Source organism: Saimiri boliviensis, chromosome 1, assembly GCF_048565385.1.
Source record: "Saimiri boliviensis isolate mSaiBol1 chromosome 1, mSaiBol1.pri, whole genome shotgun sequence".
Classification (NCBI taxonomy): Eukaryota; Metazoa; Chordata; class Mammalia; order Primates; family Cebidae; genus Saimiri; species Saimiri boliviensis.
Window position 1 is genome coordinate 113579031 of NC_133449.1, and position 13551 is coordinate 113592581.

Here is a 13551-nt window from a genome sequence, read left to right on the forward strand (position 1 = left end):
ACAAGTGTCCGTTCTTGTCTTTTGTCCATTTTTTAATGGAGTTGTTTGTTTTCTGATTAAAATTGTGTTAATTTCTTTATAGATTCTGGATGACACTTTTGTCAGGTGCATCGTTTCTAAAATTTTTCTCCCATTCTGCAGATTGTCTGCTTACTCTGTTGACAGTTTCTTTTGCTGAGCACAATCTCTTTCGCTTCCTTAGGTCCCATGTGTCTATGTTTTCGTTGCGATAGCTTTTGGAGACTTAGTCTGGAAAAATTTGCTATGGTTTATGTCCAGAATGGTATGTCCTGGAGGGTTTTTGTTTAGGATTTTCATAGTTTTAGATTTTGTAATGTAGGTCCTTAATTCATCTTAAATTGATTTTTTCTATGATAAAAGGAAGTGGTCCAGTTTGAATCTTCTGCATATGGCTAGCCAGCATAGTTTGAAAAGTTGGGTAGTGTGTTGCCTCTAGCTGTATTCTTTTTGTTTAAGATATCTTTGGCTATTCGGACTGTTTTTCGGATTTACATAAGTTTTAAAATACTTTCTTTTCTCATTCTGTGACAAATGACTTGGTAGTTTGATATAATAGTATTGAATCTGTAAATTACTTTGGACAGTAAGGCCATTTTGACATTATTTCTTCCCATTTACGAGCATAGAATGTTTTTCCATTGGTTTGTATCATCTCTGGTCTCTTTCTCTTTCGTTCTTTCTTTCCTTTCTTCCTTCCTTCCTTCATTCAACTTTCCTTCCTTCCTCCCTCTCTCTTTCTTCCTTCTTTCCTTTCTTTTTTCTCTTTCTTTCCTTCGTTCTTTATTTCTTCTTTCCTTCTTTCTTTTCTTTCTTCTTTCCTTCTTTCTTTTCTGTTTCTTTCTTTCTGATGGAGTTTCACTCTTTTTCCCCAGGCTGCATGGGGTGCAATGGCATGATCTCAACTCACTGCAACGTTCACCTCCCAGGTTCAAGTGATTCTCCTGCCTCAGCCTCTCGCGTGGCTGGGATTACAGGTATGCACCACCACACCTGGCTAACTTTGTATTTTTAGTAGAGATGGCGTTTCTCCAGGTTGGCCAGGCTGGTCTCGAACTCCTGACCTCAGGTGATCTGCCTGCCTCGGCCTCCCAGAGTGCTGGGATTACAGACAAGAGCTACGGTGCCCAGCCATCATCTCCGATTTCTTACGGCAGTGTTTTATGATTCTCACTGTAGAGATCTTTCACCTCCATGGTTAGTTGTATTCCTAGGTATTTCGTTCTTCTTGTGGCTGTTACGAGTGGGGGTGCAGAATGGATTTGGCTCTCAGCTTGGACATTGTTGGTGTATAGAAATGCCACTGAGGAATACCATTTAAGAATTGCCACCTAGTTTTTGACAGTGGTTGAACTAATTTACACTCCCACCTGCAGGATATACATGTTCCTTTTTCTCCATAACCTTGGAGAGAAAAAATGCCACTTTTTGTACAATGCTTTTGTATCCTGAGACTTGATAATCAACTGAAATTATGTATCTGTTCTAGGAGCCTTTGGGCAGGGACTGAAGGGATTTCTAGGTATGGAATCATATTGTTACACTGTTTGTGAAAACAGATATTTCACTTCCTCTCTCCTGGTTGGATGGCTTTTCTTTCTTTCTCTTGCCTGCTTGCTCTGGCCAGGACTTCTGGTACTGTGTTGAATAGGATGACAATCGACATCCTAGTCTTGTTCTGGTTCTCTGGGGAATGGTTCCAGCTTTTGCCCATTCACTATGATGGTGGCTGTGTGTTTGTTATAGATGGCTCTTACTATTTGGTGCTATGTTTCTTCAATGCCTAGTGTTTTGAGGATTTTTAACATGATAGATGCTGAATTTTATGGAAAGCCTTTCTGCATCCTTTGAAATGACCATCTGGATTTTGCTTTTAGTTCTCTTTATGTGGAGAATCACATTTATTGATTTGCATATGCTGAACCAGCCTTGCAGGAATAAAGCTTCCTTGATCATGGTAGATTAACTTTTTGATGTGTTGCTGGATTTCGTTTCTCAGTATATCGTCGAGGTTTTTCTTTTCTGTTTTTGAGACAGAGTCTCAGTCTTGTCGTTAGACTGGAGTGCAGTGGCACAATCTCTGCTCACTGCAACCTCCACCTCCCAGGGTCAAGTAATTCTCCTGCCTCGGCCTCCGGAGTAGATGGGACTACAGGTGTGCGCCACCACACCCAGCTAATTTTCTGGTGTTTTAGTAGAGATGGGGTTTCACCATGTTGGCCAGGATGGTCTTGATCTTCTGACCTCGTGATCCACCTGCGTTGGCCTCCCAAAGTGCTGGGATGACAGCTGTGAGCCAACCCGTCTGGCCTTTGTTGAGATTTTATCATCGATGTTCATTAGGATAATGGCCTGAGATCTTCTTTCTTCATTGTATATTTGCCAGGTTTTGGTATCAGTATAATGTTGGCCTTATAGAAGGAGTTAGGGAAGAGTTTCTTCTCACTGTTTGAACAGTTCCAGCAGAAATGATATCAACTCTTTTTTATACATCTGGTAAAATTCAGATGTGAACCTATTTAGCCCTGGGACTTTTTTTTTTTTTTTGGTTGATAAACGGTTACTGCCTTGATTTCAGAGCTCATTATTGGTCTTTTTTGGGATTCAATCTCTTTTTCATTGTATCTTGGTAGGGTGCATATGTCCTAGGAATTTATTAAATTTTTCTCCATTTTATGTGCATACAGGTGTTCATAATATACTCTGATGTTGTTTGTATTTCTTTGGGGTTAGTGGCGATATCCCTTTTATTGTTTTTAATTGTATTTATTTGGATCCTCTCTCTTTTCTTTATTAGGTTAGTTAGTAGTCTATTTTATTAATTTTTTGAAAAACAAGCTCCTGGATTCCTTGATATTTTGAATGGTTTGTAACATCTCAATTTCAAAAGGAGACTGAAAAGTTAAGGCAATTATAATCAAAAAGAACAAAAGTGGGGGCATCACATTACCTGACTTCAGATTATACTACAGTAACCAAAACAGCATGGTACTGGTACAAAAACAGACACATAGGCCAATAGAAAAGAATTCAGAGCCCAGAAATCAGGCTGCATACCTACAAACATCTGATCTTTGACAAAACTGATGAAACAAGCAATGGAGAAATTCTTTTCTATTCAATAGAGAGTGCTGGGATAAGTGGCTAGCCATATGCAGAAGATTCAAAGTGGACCCCTTCCTTACAGCATTTACAAAAATTAACTCAAGAGGGAATAAAGACTTAAATGTAAAACTCAAAACTGTAAAAATCCTGGAATACAATGTAGGCGATACCATTCTCAACATAGACAGAGGCAAAGATTTTATGATAAAAATACCAAAAGGAAAAATTGACAAATGGGATCTAATTAAACTAAAAACCTCGGTACAGCAAAAGAAACTATTCACAGAATAAACAGACAGCCTACAGAATAAGAGAAAATTTTTTGCAAACCACAGATGACAAAAGTCTAATGTTCAGCATCTATAAGAAACTTAAACAAATTTATAAGAAAAAACAAACATTATAAAGTGAAAAGAGGTCATGAACAGACACTTTTCAAGAGAAGACATACTTGTGGCCAACAAGCATAGGAGAAAAAGCCCAATGTCAGTGACCATTAGAGAAATGCAAATCAAAATCACAATGAGATGCTATCTCACACCAGTTAGAATGCCTATTACTAAAAAGTCAAAAAATAACAGATGCTGCAATATTTTAGAGAAAAAGGAATACCTATGTCCTGTTGGTGGGAGGATAAATTAGTTCAACCATTGATGAAAACCGTGTGACAATTTCTCACAGACCTAAAAGCAGAACTACCATTCGACTTAGGAATCGCCTTGCTGGGTATATACCCCACGGAATAGAAATCATTCTGTGGTAAAGACACATGCACGTGTATATTCATTACAGCACTATTCACAATAGGAAAGGTGAAATCAATCTAAATGCCTCTCAATGGTAGACTGAATAAAGAATATTTGGTATGTATATATTATGGAATAGTATGCAGTTAGGAAAAAGAATTAATACTATGTCCTTTGCAAAAACCTAGATGGAGCTGAAGGTCTTTATCCTTAGCAAACTAACACAGAAACAGAAAACCAAACAGCACATGTTCTCAATTATAAGTGGGAGCTAAATGATGTGAAGACATATAGAAGAAAAACACACTCTAGTCCTTACTGGAGGGTAGAGACTGGAAGGAGGGAGAGGATCGGGAAAAATACCTACTGGCTACTAGGCTAGAAACTGTAGAAAATTAAGGTTGAGCTCCAAAACTGTTTTCCATGGTGTCGAGATGTAACTTTCCCATGTCATACTACGTGCTGTTTCCCATGTTTTCATACGGTGATGGATGGGGGTGTTGCAAGCATTGGGAAAAGAAAACTGAGATGTCTTAATGTTTCTGTGTTTCAGCAGTTGAATGTTTTTATTATTTATCTGTGTTTTTCTTTGTGTGCTTATTTGGTTAGTATTTCATATCACGTAGTGCTCTGTCTTCTCCAAAAAACATGTGTATTTATCTTAGGAAAGAAATGTAAAGTGTGGTAAATACGATGGGTCATGAAGGTGCAGTGACACTGACTCCATCCTACCTTCAGGGATAAGCCAACCCTGAATGTGAAAAGAGACGCTATTTTTATTGCATAGTACCACACAGGGCTAGAGCTTCCCAGAACCAGCTGGGGATTCTTACCTAGACCCAATGTTGTTTATTGTTAAATCTTGTGGCTTGAGATATCTTCTAATTGAATTCGATATTTTAGTCTAGGTTACTATCTTTGACATACATCATTGAATAAAATGCAGGATATGTATTTTAATTTCTTTAATTTACCACTTCATTTCAAGTTATTCTACCAAGCTCATGAAATATTTCGCTAATTGTCATAAAAGTGAGGTTATGGCACGTGCGTTCTAAGATTTAATACATTGTTTCTAGGGGAGGTTGCAATACAGTAAACTGAATCTTAAATATTATAGAACTTTTAAAGAATTTGGCTTAGTTGGAGAAGGCTGTGGTATATTTAAGGATGTTATGTATTCTACATTACTCCTTAGGAAACAGATTTTCAGACCTGGTGTGCTGGCTCACGCCCATAATCCCAACACTTTGGGAGGCTGTGGTAGGAGGATTGCTTGAGGCCAGGAGTTTGAGACCAGCTCAGGCAACAGGGCGAGACCTGGGTTCTATGAAAAAATAATCAAATAGGGAACATGCTTTTGAGATACTAGAAACATTTGATTCTGTTACATACCACACTAAGACTAATTGAAGATAAAAAAATCTGATTCTGCAGATAACACAGACAAGTCAGAACACATTGATTTCTGATGTGACAGTCAGTGTTCGATGAAACTGTTTATAGAAAGTAAAGCCAAAGTGCCTTATTTTACGGAGATACCTTTTAATAACCCAACTGTTAGACGAATAAAGCTTTTTTAAAAACTCAAAGCAAATGTTACTAATCATTTGGAGTCTGGACGTCCCAGTTCACAGGGTTACTTCTAACATGTAGAGCACATGCAGCCTTCTGATCAATCGAGAGTGAGGGGACTGCCCCTGCCAGAGTTCAATTCAGCCCCAGGACCCCATGGCAGCCCAAGGTCTTGGTTCATGCTGTGGAAACAATACGGAATTTATTCACTCAGTAAACATTCACTAGGGTTACAGTCATTTTAATATAATTCATCGTAAGGTGATGATCTCTAGGAACGTCATCACAGTGGAGCAACCTGAAAGCTCCCAGCAGCCAGCAATGAATGAAAGGTAGGGGCGGGGCTGCCAACAGGGTGGGGCCTGGTGAGCCACGTGCCTGGGCTCCCACATCACAATGTGGGTAGGGCGCCTCGTGGAGGAGACTGTGCCTGATTGGTTCCTGGGCACCAGGTTGGTAGGGCAACCTCCTTCAGTTGGTAGAAAACACTGGAAGGAGGAACTCCCTCTGCGCTGTCTTCTCCGAAATCTCCGCTCTCAGGCTTGTTGTATCTAGACCCATTTTAAATCAAGCAGGTTCCCTTCAGACCAGTCATCTCAGGGGAGGCAGCTGAGGCGGGGAGTGAGCTGTCAGTGGGGTGCGGCCCCCTAGCCAGGGGCTGGCCCTGCCAGCGTGCCTGTGTTTCAAAGAGGTGAAGTGCTGAACTGTGCGGACCGGGAGGCAAGGGAAGGTCCAAGTTGCTGGAGCGCACCCAAGGTGCCCCATGGGGAACACACTGAGTTGTTGTTTGTGCCCCAGAGGCAGACGCAGGCGAGGTCTGCGTAGGTGCCCTGAGGATCTGTCCTTCAGCTCTGACATCAATGGGGCGGTGGCAAGGAAAGGTCCAGGCCAACACAGAAGGAACAAGTCCAACACCGGTGCCAGACCCATTTGGTGCCCGTGCTGGCTGTGTGGGGCGGTGTCCGGCAGTTATGACCTCGATGAGGCAGTGTCGAGCACAAGTGCAGACCAAGGCAGAGAGGAGCAGAGGCCGGGCAGAGAGATCACGGTGCTCCCCAATGCCAGACCCAAGCAGAGCCAGCACAGGGTGCACTGGGCAGAACCGATCTGCAGCCATAACATCAATGAGAGGGAGGTGGCGAAAGCGCCAGACCGTACTGCTGTGGAGCCTGCCCTGCGGGATTTGGGAGCCGGTGACGGCCATGACCTGCAGCACATGAGAGACCAGGAGATGCCCAAAGGTAAGGCAATGAATGATGCTGTTTGCCCTCAGGCACGCCTCTGGCTGACACTCATACCAGCTCTCATTCCTCCCCCGAACCCCCCGAGGCATCCACAGCCTCGGGCTCCTCCGTCCTGGCCCTAGCCAGCTTTCCCAGGCCCATGCACCAGGTAGGAGGACTGGCCCTGCCTCGTGCCTGCCCCCACCCTTCATGCTTTTTCCCTGCTGCATCTGGTGGTTTCTTTCTTCCTCCCTACCCCAATGCCCAGTTGTGGCCCCTTTCTCAGCCCCAGGCTGGATGAAAGCTAAGTTTTCCAAATAGAAAACGCATGCTACAGATTTCATTGCTGTAGAGCAAGTGTCTTACAGCTCTTCTGTTTACTTTGGTTGGTCTCTTAAATTTTTAAACGTTAGAATAATTAAGTTTCATGATGAATGTGACTTTGTAGCTGAAAGATATCGTTCTCTCAGAATATTAAAAAAAATGGTGAAAGAATGAACAAAGATAGTATATGAATGAATTCTGCCTTTATACACAAAGCATGAAAGGACTTTTGAAAGTCCTTGTTTGGTGGCGTAAAGTAAGCCTCTGAGTGCTTTCACACACCAGGTAGAAGATGGGCAGTGTTTGATGACAGCCCAAAATAGACTCTTCATTTCATTTTTGAGGATTTATTACACATTTACAAGTATGTCTCATTTGACCCTGTCTCCACAAAAAAATGGTTAAAAAATAGCCGGGTATGGTGGCTTACACCCACAGTCCCAGCTGCAAGAGAATCTCTGGAGCCCGGGAGTTTGAGCCTTCAGGGAGTTATGCTGGCTCCATCTCACCATTGCACCACTCCAGCCTGGGCAACAGAGTGAGACTTTGTCTGTTTAAAAAATTGTTTTTGCCCAAGACAGCTCTTTGTTTTAAGACATTTGAAATACTGAGCTGGTGTCTGACCACAGGAATTGACCACAGCATCTCTTCCTGCTTGAGACTTTCCCTGAAATGTGCTGGTAATAGCAGCCTAGAGGAAGGTGGTTATATTTGATAAGTAGAGGGAGGAGGGCATATATGTGATTCATCTGAAAGTTGCATCCGTTTATTTAGGTGCAAGGTTGAAAAAGAAGTTCCAGCCCCAGCCCGGTTTTACTCCACATGCATGCAGAGATTCTGTGATTTTTGTATTCTCCAGTGGAATTGGGACATTGGTGCCTTTATTTTCTTGACATTTATTACTAAAAGCTTTTCTCAAGACTGTAAAAGTGATTAAAATGGCTATGTCGCTTTAAAAAGAATCTTTTGTACTCACCTCACTTAGGACAGTGTTTCCTCTTCTTCCTCTACAGGTCTTGCTTCTGTCCGTCCAAGGGCAAGCACACTCTTCCTGAGAAAGTATCAAATGAGTGGTAAGACAATATTATTTCTGCTTTCAAGGAAAACCTAAACATTTTCTGTCTTGTATATTACAGAGAGTATTTAGAGAAACTCAGATATTAGTTAAAAATGTTCAACTTTTCATAGATTTACTTATTTTCACATGTGATATAATTTCCTTTAGTTGTCACTGTTTTGGAAACATACAGACTTTGTGTTTACACATTTGGTGACATTTTCACCAACACAATTGGCCACATGATTTAGTGTAGTAGTCACGGATTTATGCCTTTTTCTTCATACGTCTTTGACATTTTTCCCTTGCTCTAAAGAGTATGTTTTAATAATGACTGATAGGATTTAGGCCACAGCTTGGATTTCACTTGAGCAAATCAAAAGAATCCATTGTTCTAGATTGGATCTGTGATGTTGGCCTCCTTTTTCACAGTGCTCTAACCACAGTCACATCCAAGTGGATGCTACAACTTTTTCATTGCAATGTAATAGAAACGTAACATGCCCTGTGCTGTTTTCCATATTAGCCTTAGTGTGTGAAACTAGTGTAAAGTTTCCATATCCTGCCTGTTTTAGGATGAGAATTAGAACTGTAGGATTTTTCTGTACTGTTGCTTATGTTTCATAATGTTCTGTTATCTTACTCTATTTTCAAAAAGCCATACCCCGTGTTTTTTTTTTTTTTTGTTTGTTTGTTTTTTTGAGACGGAGTTTCACTCTTGTTACCCAGGCTGTAGTGCAATGGCGCGATCTTGGCTCACCGCAACCTCCGCCTCCTGGGTTCAAGCAATTCTCCTGCCTCAGCCTCCTGAGTAGCTGGGACTACAGGCACGCGCCACCATGCCCAGCTAATTTTTTGTATTTTTAGTAGAGACGGGGTTTCACCATGTTGACCAGGATGGTCTCGATCTCTCGACCTCGTGATCCACCCGCCTCGGCCTCCCAAAGTGCTGGGATTACAGGCTTGAGCCACCGTGCCCGGCTACCCCGTGTTTTTCAGTTAATTTTAACGACAAGAATACAAGAACTGTGGGTTCTAGAATAACATCAGAACTAATGCAGCACAAGAAAAAGGGGTCGTTCACCTACATTTTCATAGTTTGCGAGGACTTTGTCTGACTTGAGCTAGTAATTTCTGGTTAGGATTCTTAAATTTCTCAGTTTCTTCCAAGAGCCATGGGCTTCTCACACATAGAATGTACGGAAGTAGAAGAAAACCAACAACAGTAACAACAACAAAACCCCAAAAAGTTCCTCCATGAACTCAAAGCAGGACCGCACTAATCACCAAGGGGATGGCACTAACGCATTCATGAGGGATCTGCCCCCGTGATCCAAAGACTTCCCCACCTCAAACCCTGGGGATTACATTTCAACGGCCGATGTTGAAATGTAATCACAGACATTCCCTAATTTGTTTTGCCTTTCCTTATCTACACGGGGATTCTTTCATTTGAACGTAAAAGAATATGTGTTAAGAAGTAAAACTGTGTTTTCAGATTTTACACTCAGAGATTCATCATGCCAGATTATTTAAATGTTAAATTTTGTTTAAATTAAAATTTTTAATTGATTTTTTATATAGCGATAATCAGATGTATCTTGTTTTATATAGTGATGATAACTAGCAACTACTTTTATTCTATGGTATTTTATTATACCAAAATTGATTAGTTATATTTTTACTTTTAGTGCAAGAAAAGAGGAGAAGCTTTCGCATATATTCTGTGAGTAAACTTTCAAAAAGTTAAGAAATTAATTGTTTAAATTAAAAGTCGATCTGTCATGATTCCTTAGAAATGTAACAGGGACCCAGTGCTGTTAGCATGATCCTTTTTAGGTGAATTTTCTAACTCTTTTCTATTTTCCTAAGTGTTAGATTTATGCAGGAAAGTCTTTAACTTACTGTGCCCATTTTTAAGGCTGTGTGACTTTTAAGTTAAATTTAAATTGGTTGTGATATTGCCTGGGCGGTGCAAGCATGGCTGCTGGTTTTCTGGAAGCAGGGTTGGGAAGCAAGGTTGAGTTTCCCTTTGTGTGTGCCATTTTCTCCCATTTCCCAGGTTTCATCCCTGGTGGGTCTGAGCTCAGAAACCTTCAGGTGTAATATATCCAGGGAATACACATCCACATTCCTTCTAAGATGGGAGGATAGGTGGACCTACGGTTCTAACCACAGATTTACTATTGACCTTGCCGGCTCTGTTGTGTTTCACCCTACCTTCCCAGGTACCATGTGCTATGATTTCGGTGACTGTGTTGGGTTCTTCAAAATACACGGCATTGCTTGTTTCTGTTCAGGTCACTCCCTGTGGGCACCAGGGTTGTGCTTTTATGTCAGTTACCACTCCTCTATCTGCTTGCCACCTTGCAACATTGACTCAGAATCATCTGCTGTCAATCCTGTCTCCTGATTCTGTGTATAATGTTTATTTTACGACTAACTCTCGTGACATTTCAGAAGGAAGAGAAAATAAATTTGTGGTCAATTCATCATATTTAACCCACATTTAGAACCTATATGTAAGTGTAAATCTAAGTTTAATGGAACATAATTATGACCTTAATTCAGACAATTTTCTAGTTATATCTATTATAAGCACATTACACTTTTCCACTCAGGCCTTGTGTAATAACTCTATTCAAACTCCGTACCTGCCATGTGATCCCATTGCTGTGCAACATAGATGGAGCCGATTTTGTTAGCACACAAAGTGTTGGAAATTTTCAAGTGAGCTAAAAGTCTTTAATTATTTTAAAAACATCTAAAACATGTCATAAAAAGTGGGGAGAAAACCGTGATCTCCAGGGCCGGGTGTGGTGGCTCATGTCTGTAATCCCAGCACTTTGGGAGGCTGAGGCAGGTGGATCTCTTGAGGCCCGGAGTTCAAGACCACACTGGCCAACATTGTGAAACCTCATCTCTACTAAAAATACAAAAACTAGCCAGGCATGGTAGCACATGCCTGTAGTCTCAGCTACACGGGAGGCTGAGCCAGGAGACTTGCTTGAACTTGAAGGTGGAGGTCACAGTGAGTGATAGGAAATTTTAATTTAAAAAAACCGGGACAGATTTCACCTGAGGCTGTACCAATTAGTCTGTGTTTTGGTGCGTTATTCCTGTTATTTTTATTCTCATGTATGGAATTTTCCTCAGAATTGACTTTTCTTATTTTAAAGTATTAAGCTGCACTACCTCAACAGTAGTGACATTAAGGGATACCTTCTTTCCCTTTGAATGAAAGTATCGGAATCAGTCCATTTTTATTTTTTATGCCATATTTGTTTTTGAGACAACAAAAGTATACACATATAATCACATAACACTGTTAATGTAATCTATCACAGAATAGCTTAAGAAACATAAGAGTTCTGCTGGAGTTAAAACATTTCTATCTTAAAGGGTAATTTGGTCCTTCAAATAGTAATGTTGTTCAAAAACATCTTGGATTTTGGTTAAGAACGAAGTGAATTTGCAGTACAAAGCATCTAAAGCAGCAAAATGCTGTTGGACGCTATGGACATTTCGGATTGTTGGCTACTAGCAATGTTTAAATGCAGCTTAGGTTTATAAACAACCACGAGATCTTCTCTGTACCCTGCCTTTTTTTTCATACTGACTGATTAGTAGTAGATCCAACCCTGTTGTGTCTTTAATGAGTTTGCGAGAGACCCTAATGGAAGAGTGTGATAATATGATGCAAACAAGCATATTAAGAGGAGGAAAGAAAACTCATCTGAGTTATTTTTTTTTCCAGTTAAAATAATCAGTATTTTGTGGTTTTAAATAAAGCTGTTGATCTTTTCAACTATTTGGTGATTGGCATTTGGCTACTGGGATTATTTTTAGCCAAGAGCACTTTCTCTCTCTCTCTTTCTCTCTCTCTCTCTCTCTCTCTGTCTCTGTCTCTCTGTCTCTCTCTCTCTCGCTCTCGCTCTCTCTCTCTCTCTCTCTCTCTCTCTCTCACTTCCCTTTTGTAAATTTGAGATGGAGTCCTCATCTGTCACACAGGATGGAGTGCAATGGCACAGTCTCAGCTGACTCCAACCTCCGCCTTCAGGAATCAAGCAATTCTCTGCCTTAGCCTCCTCAACAGCTGGGATTACAGCCACCCAGCACCACACCTGCCTAATTTTTGTATTTTTAGTAGAGATGGGGTTTCATCATCTTGTCCAGCCTGGTCTTGAACTTCTGACCATGTGATCCACTCACCTCAGCCTATGAAAGTGTTGGGATTACAGGAGTAAACCACCTCACCTGCCCAGCAGGAACATTTACTTAATATAATGGAGGCAGTTTCCGTATTGACTATCGCACTCTCAACAAAGAATAGATATTTTGAAAGTGTTTTAGAGATAGTTGATTTTCTACAGGGTTCAAAAGGTTCACTGTCATATCTCTGATAGCACTGTGGATGAATTTTCACTCATTTGTATCTGTAGGAAGATTTACTTTCCAAACTGTAACTGACTTGAATATTGGTCAAGCTCTTATTGAACTCCTTAATTTCTCCCACATTCTGTGCTAAGCAGCTGCAGGTAGGAGAGAAGGGGTTCTCCCTCTCCTGGAGAGGCTCACTTTCTCATGAGGGGGATGCCCTGCAGGCAATTGTAGCATGTAACACACAGTTAATTAGACTGATGTGTACGCAAAAACAGAAGTGTTTTGTGGTGTGGCTGCAGGCAAAGGGATCCCAGAAGGTGGATGAGGTCAAGCTTGCTGGGACAAGGGGGAAAGGAATAAATATTCCAGACAGAGAGCAGCACGAGTGAGGCAGGAATGTGCCATAATGTGCATCAAATAACTTAAAGAATGAAATCAATTAACTTTTGAAACGAATGCAGAGTATTCTCAGAAGTTCTCATTTGAGTAGTGTCATAGCAGTCTTATGTAAACATGAAGTGAAAGTTACATTCCAAAAGTCGTTTTCATCATCTGATTTTTGGATGTGAGAGAGTCTTAAAAGCAGTACTTTTTCCATCCTCCCACAAGGAAACAGGCCCAGGGAGACCTATGGCCCCTCACTTGTTTGGTGACTGAGCAGCTCTGGCACGCACACTCTCTGGCTCTAACACACTGGTTCCATGGCACTCTCTCTTGAATGCACACATTAAGGATTAGTAAGGGAGTAAATGTAGTATTAGGTCTTCATTTACTGCAATCAAATGCTCTTGTGTCAATATTATTTAATGTATGATATTTTGTTGCAGTTAATGAATAACAGAAATAGAAAATCTCAGTGCTTTTTCCTGCATCAGAAAAAGAACATGAAATTCCATTATAAATGTTTCCCATTATTTATCAAGGGAATTTATAATAGTGGCTTGCCAGGTTTGATGATCAGTGTCATATCAAGGGCAGCATTTTATAACCCATTTTTCAAACATCATCTGTGACGAGAGCCTCCAATGAGTTTCCCATAGAGCTGCACATGATACCACACTCGGACAGGTCACGGGGTATAAAAAATACCTTAATGCCTTATTGTTTGACATTGTGACAA

General features: G+C 40.8%; 1 protein-coding gene across 1 annotated transcript in view; it reads right to left on the bottom strand.

The window, feature by feature from the left end:
• LOC141581415 (uncharacterized) overlaps positions 1 to 13551 on the bottom strand; it is a 578148-nt gene that overhangs the window by 541007 nt on the left and 23590 nt on the right. The window contains exon 2 of the mRNA XM_074386828.1: positions 7968 to 8042. Coding sequence (XP_074242929.1) covers positions 7968 to 8042 — 75 coding nt within the window. The remainder of the gene's footprint in view (positions 1 to 7967; positions 8043 to 13551) is intronic.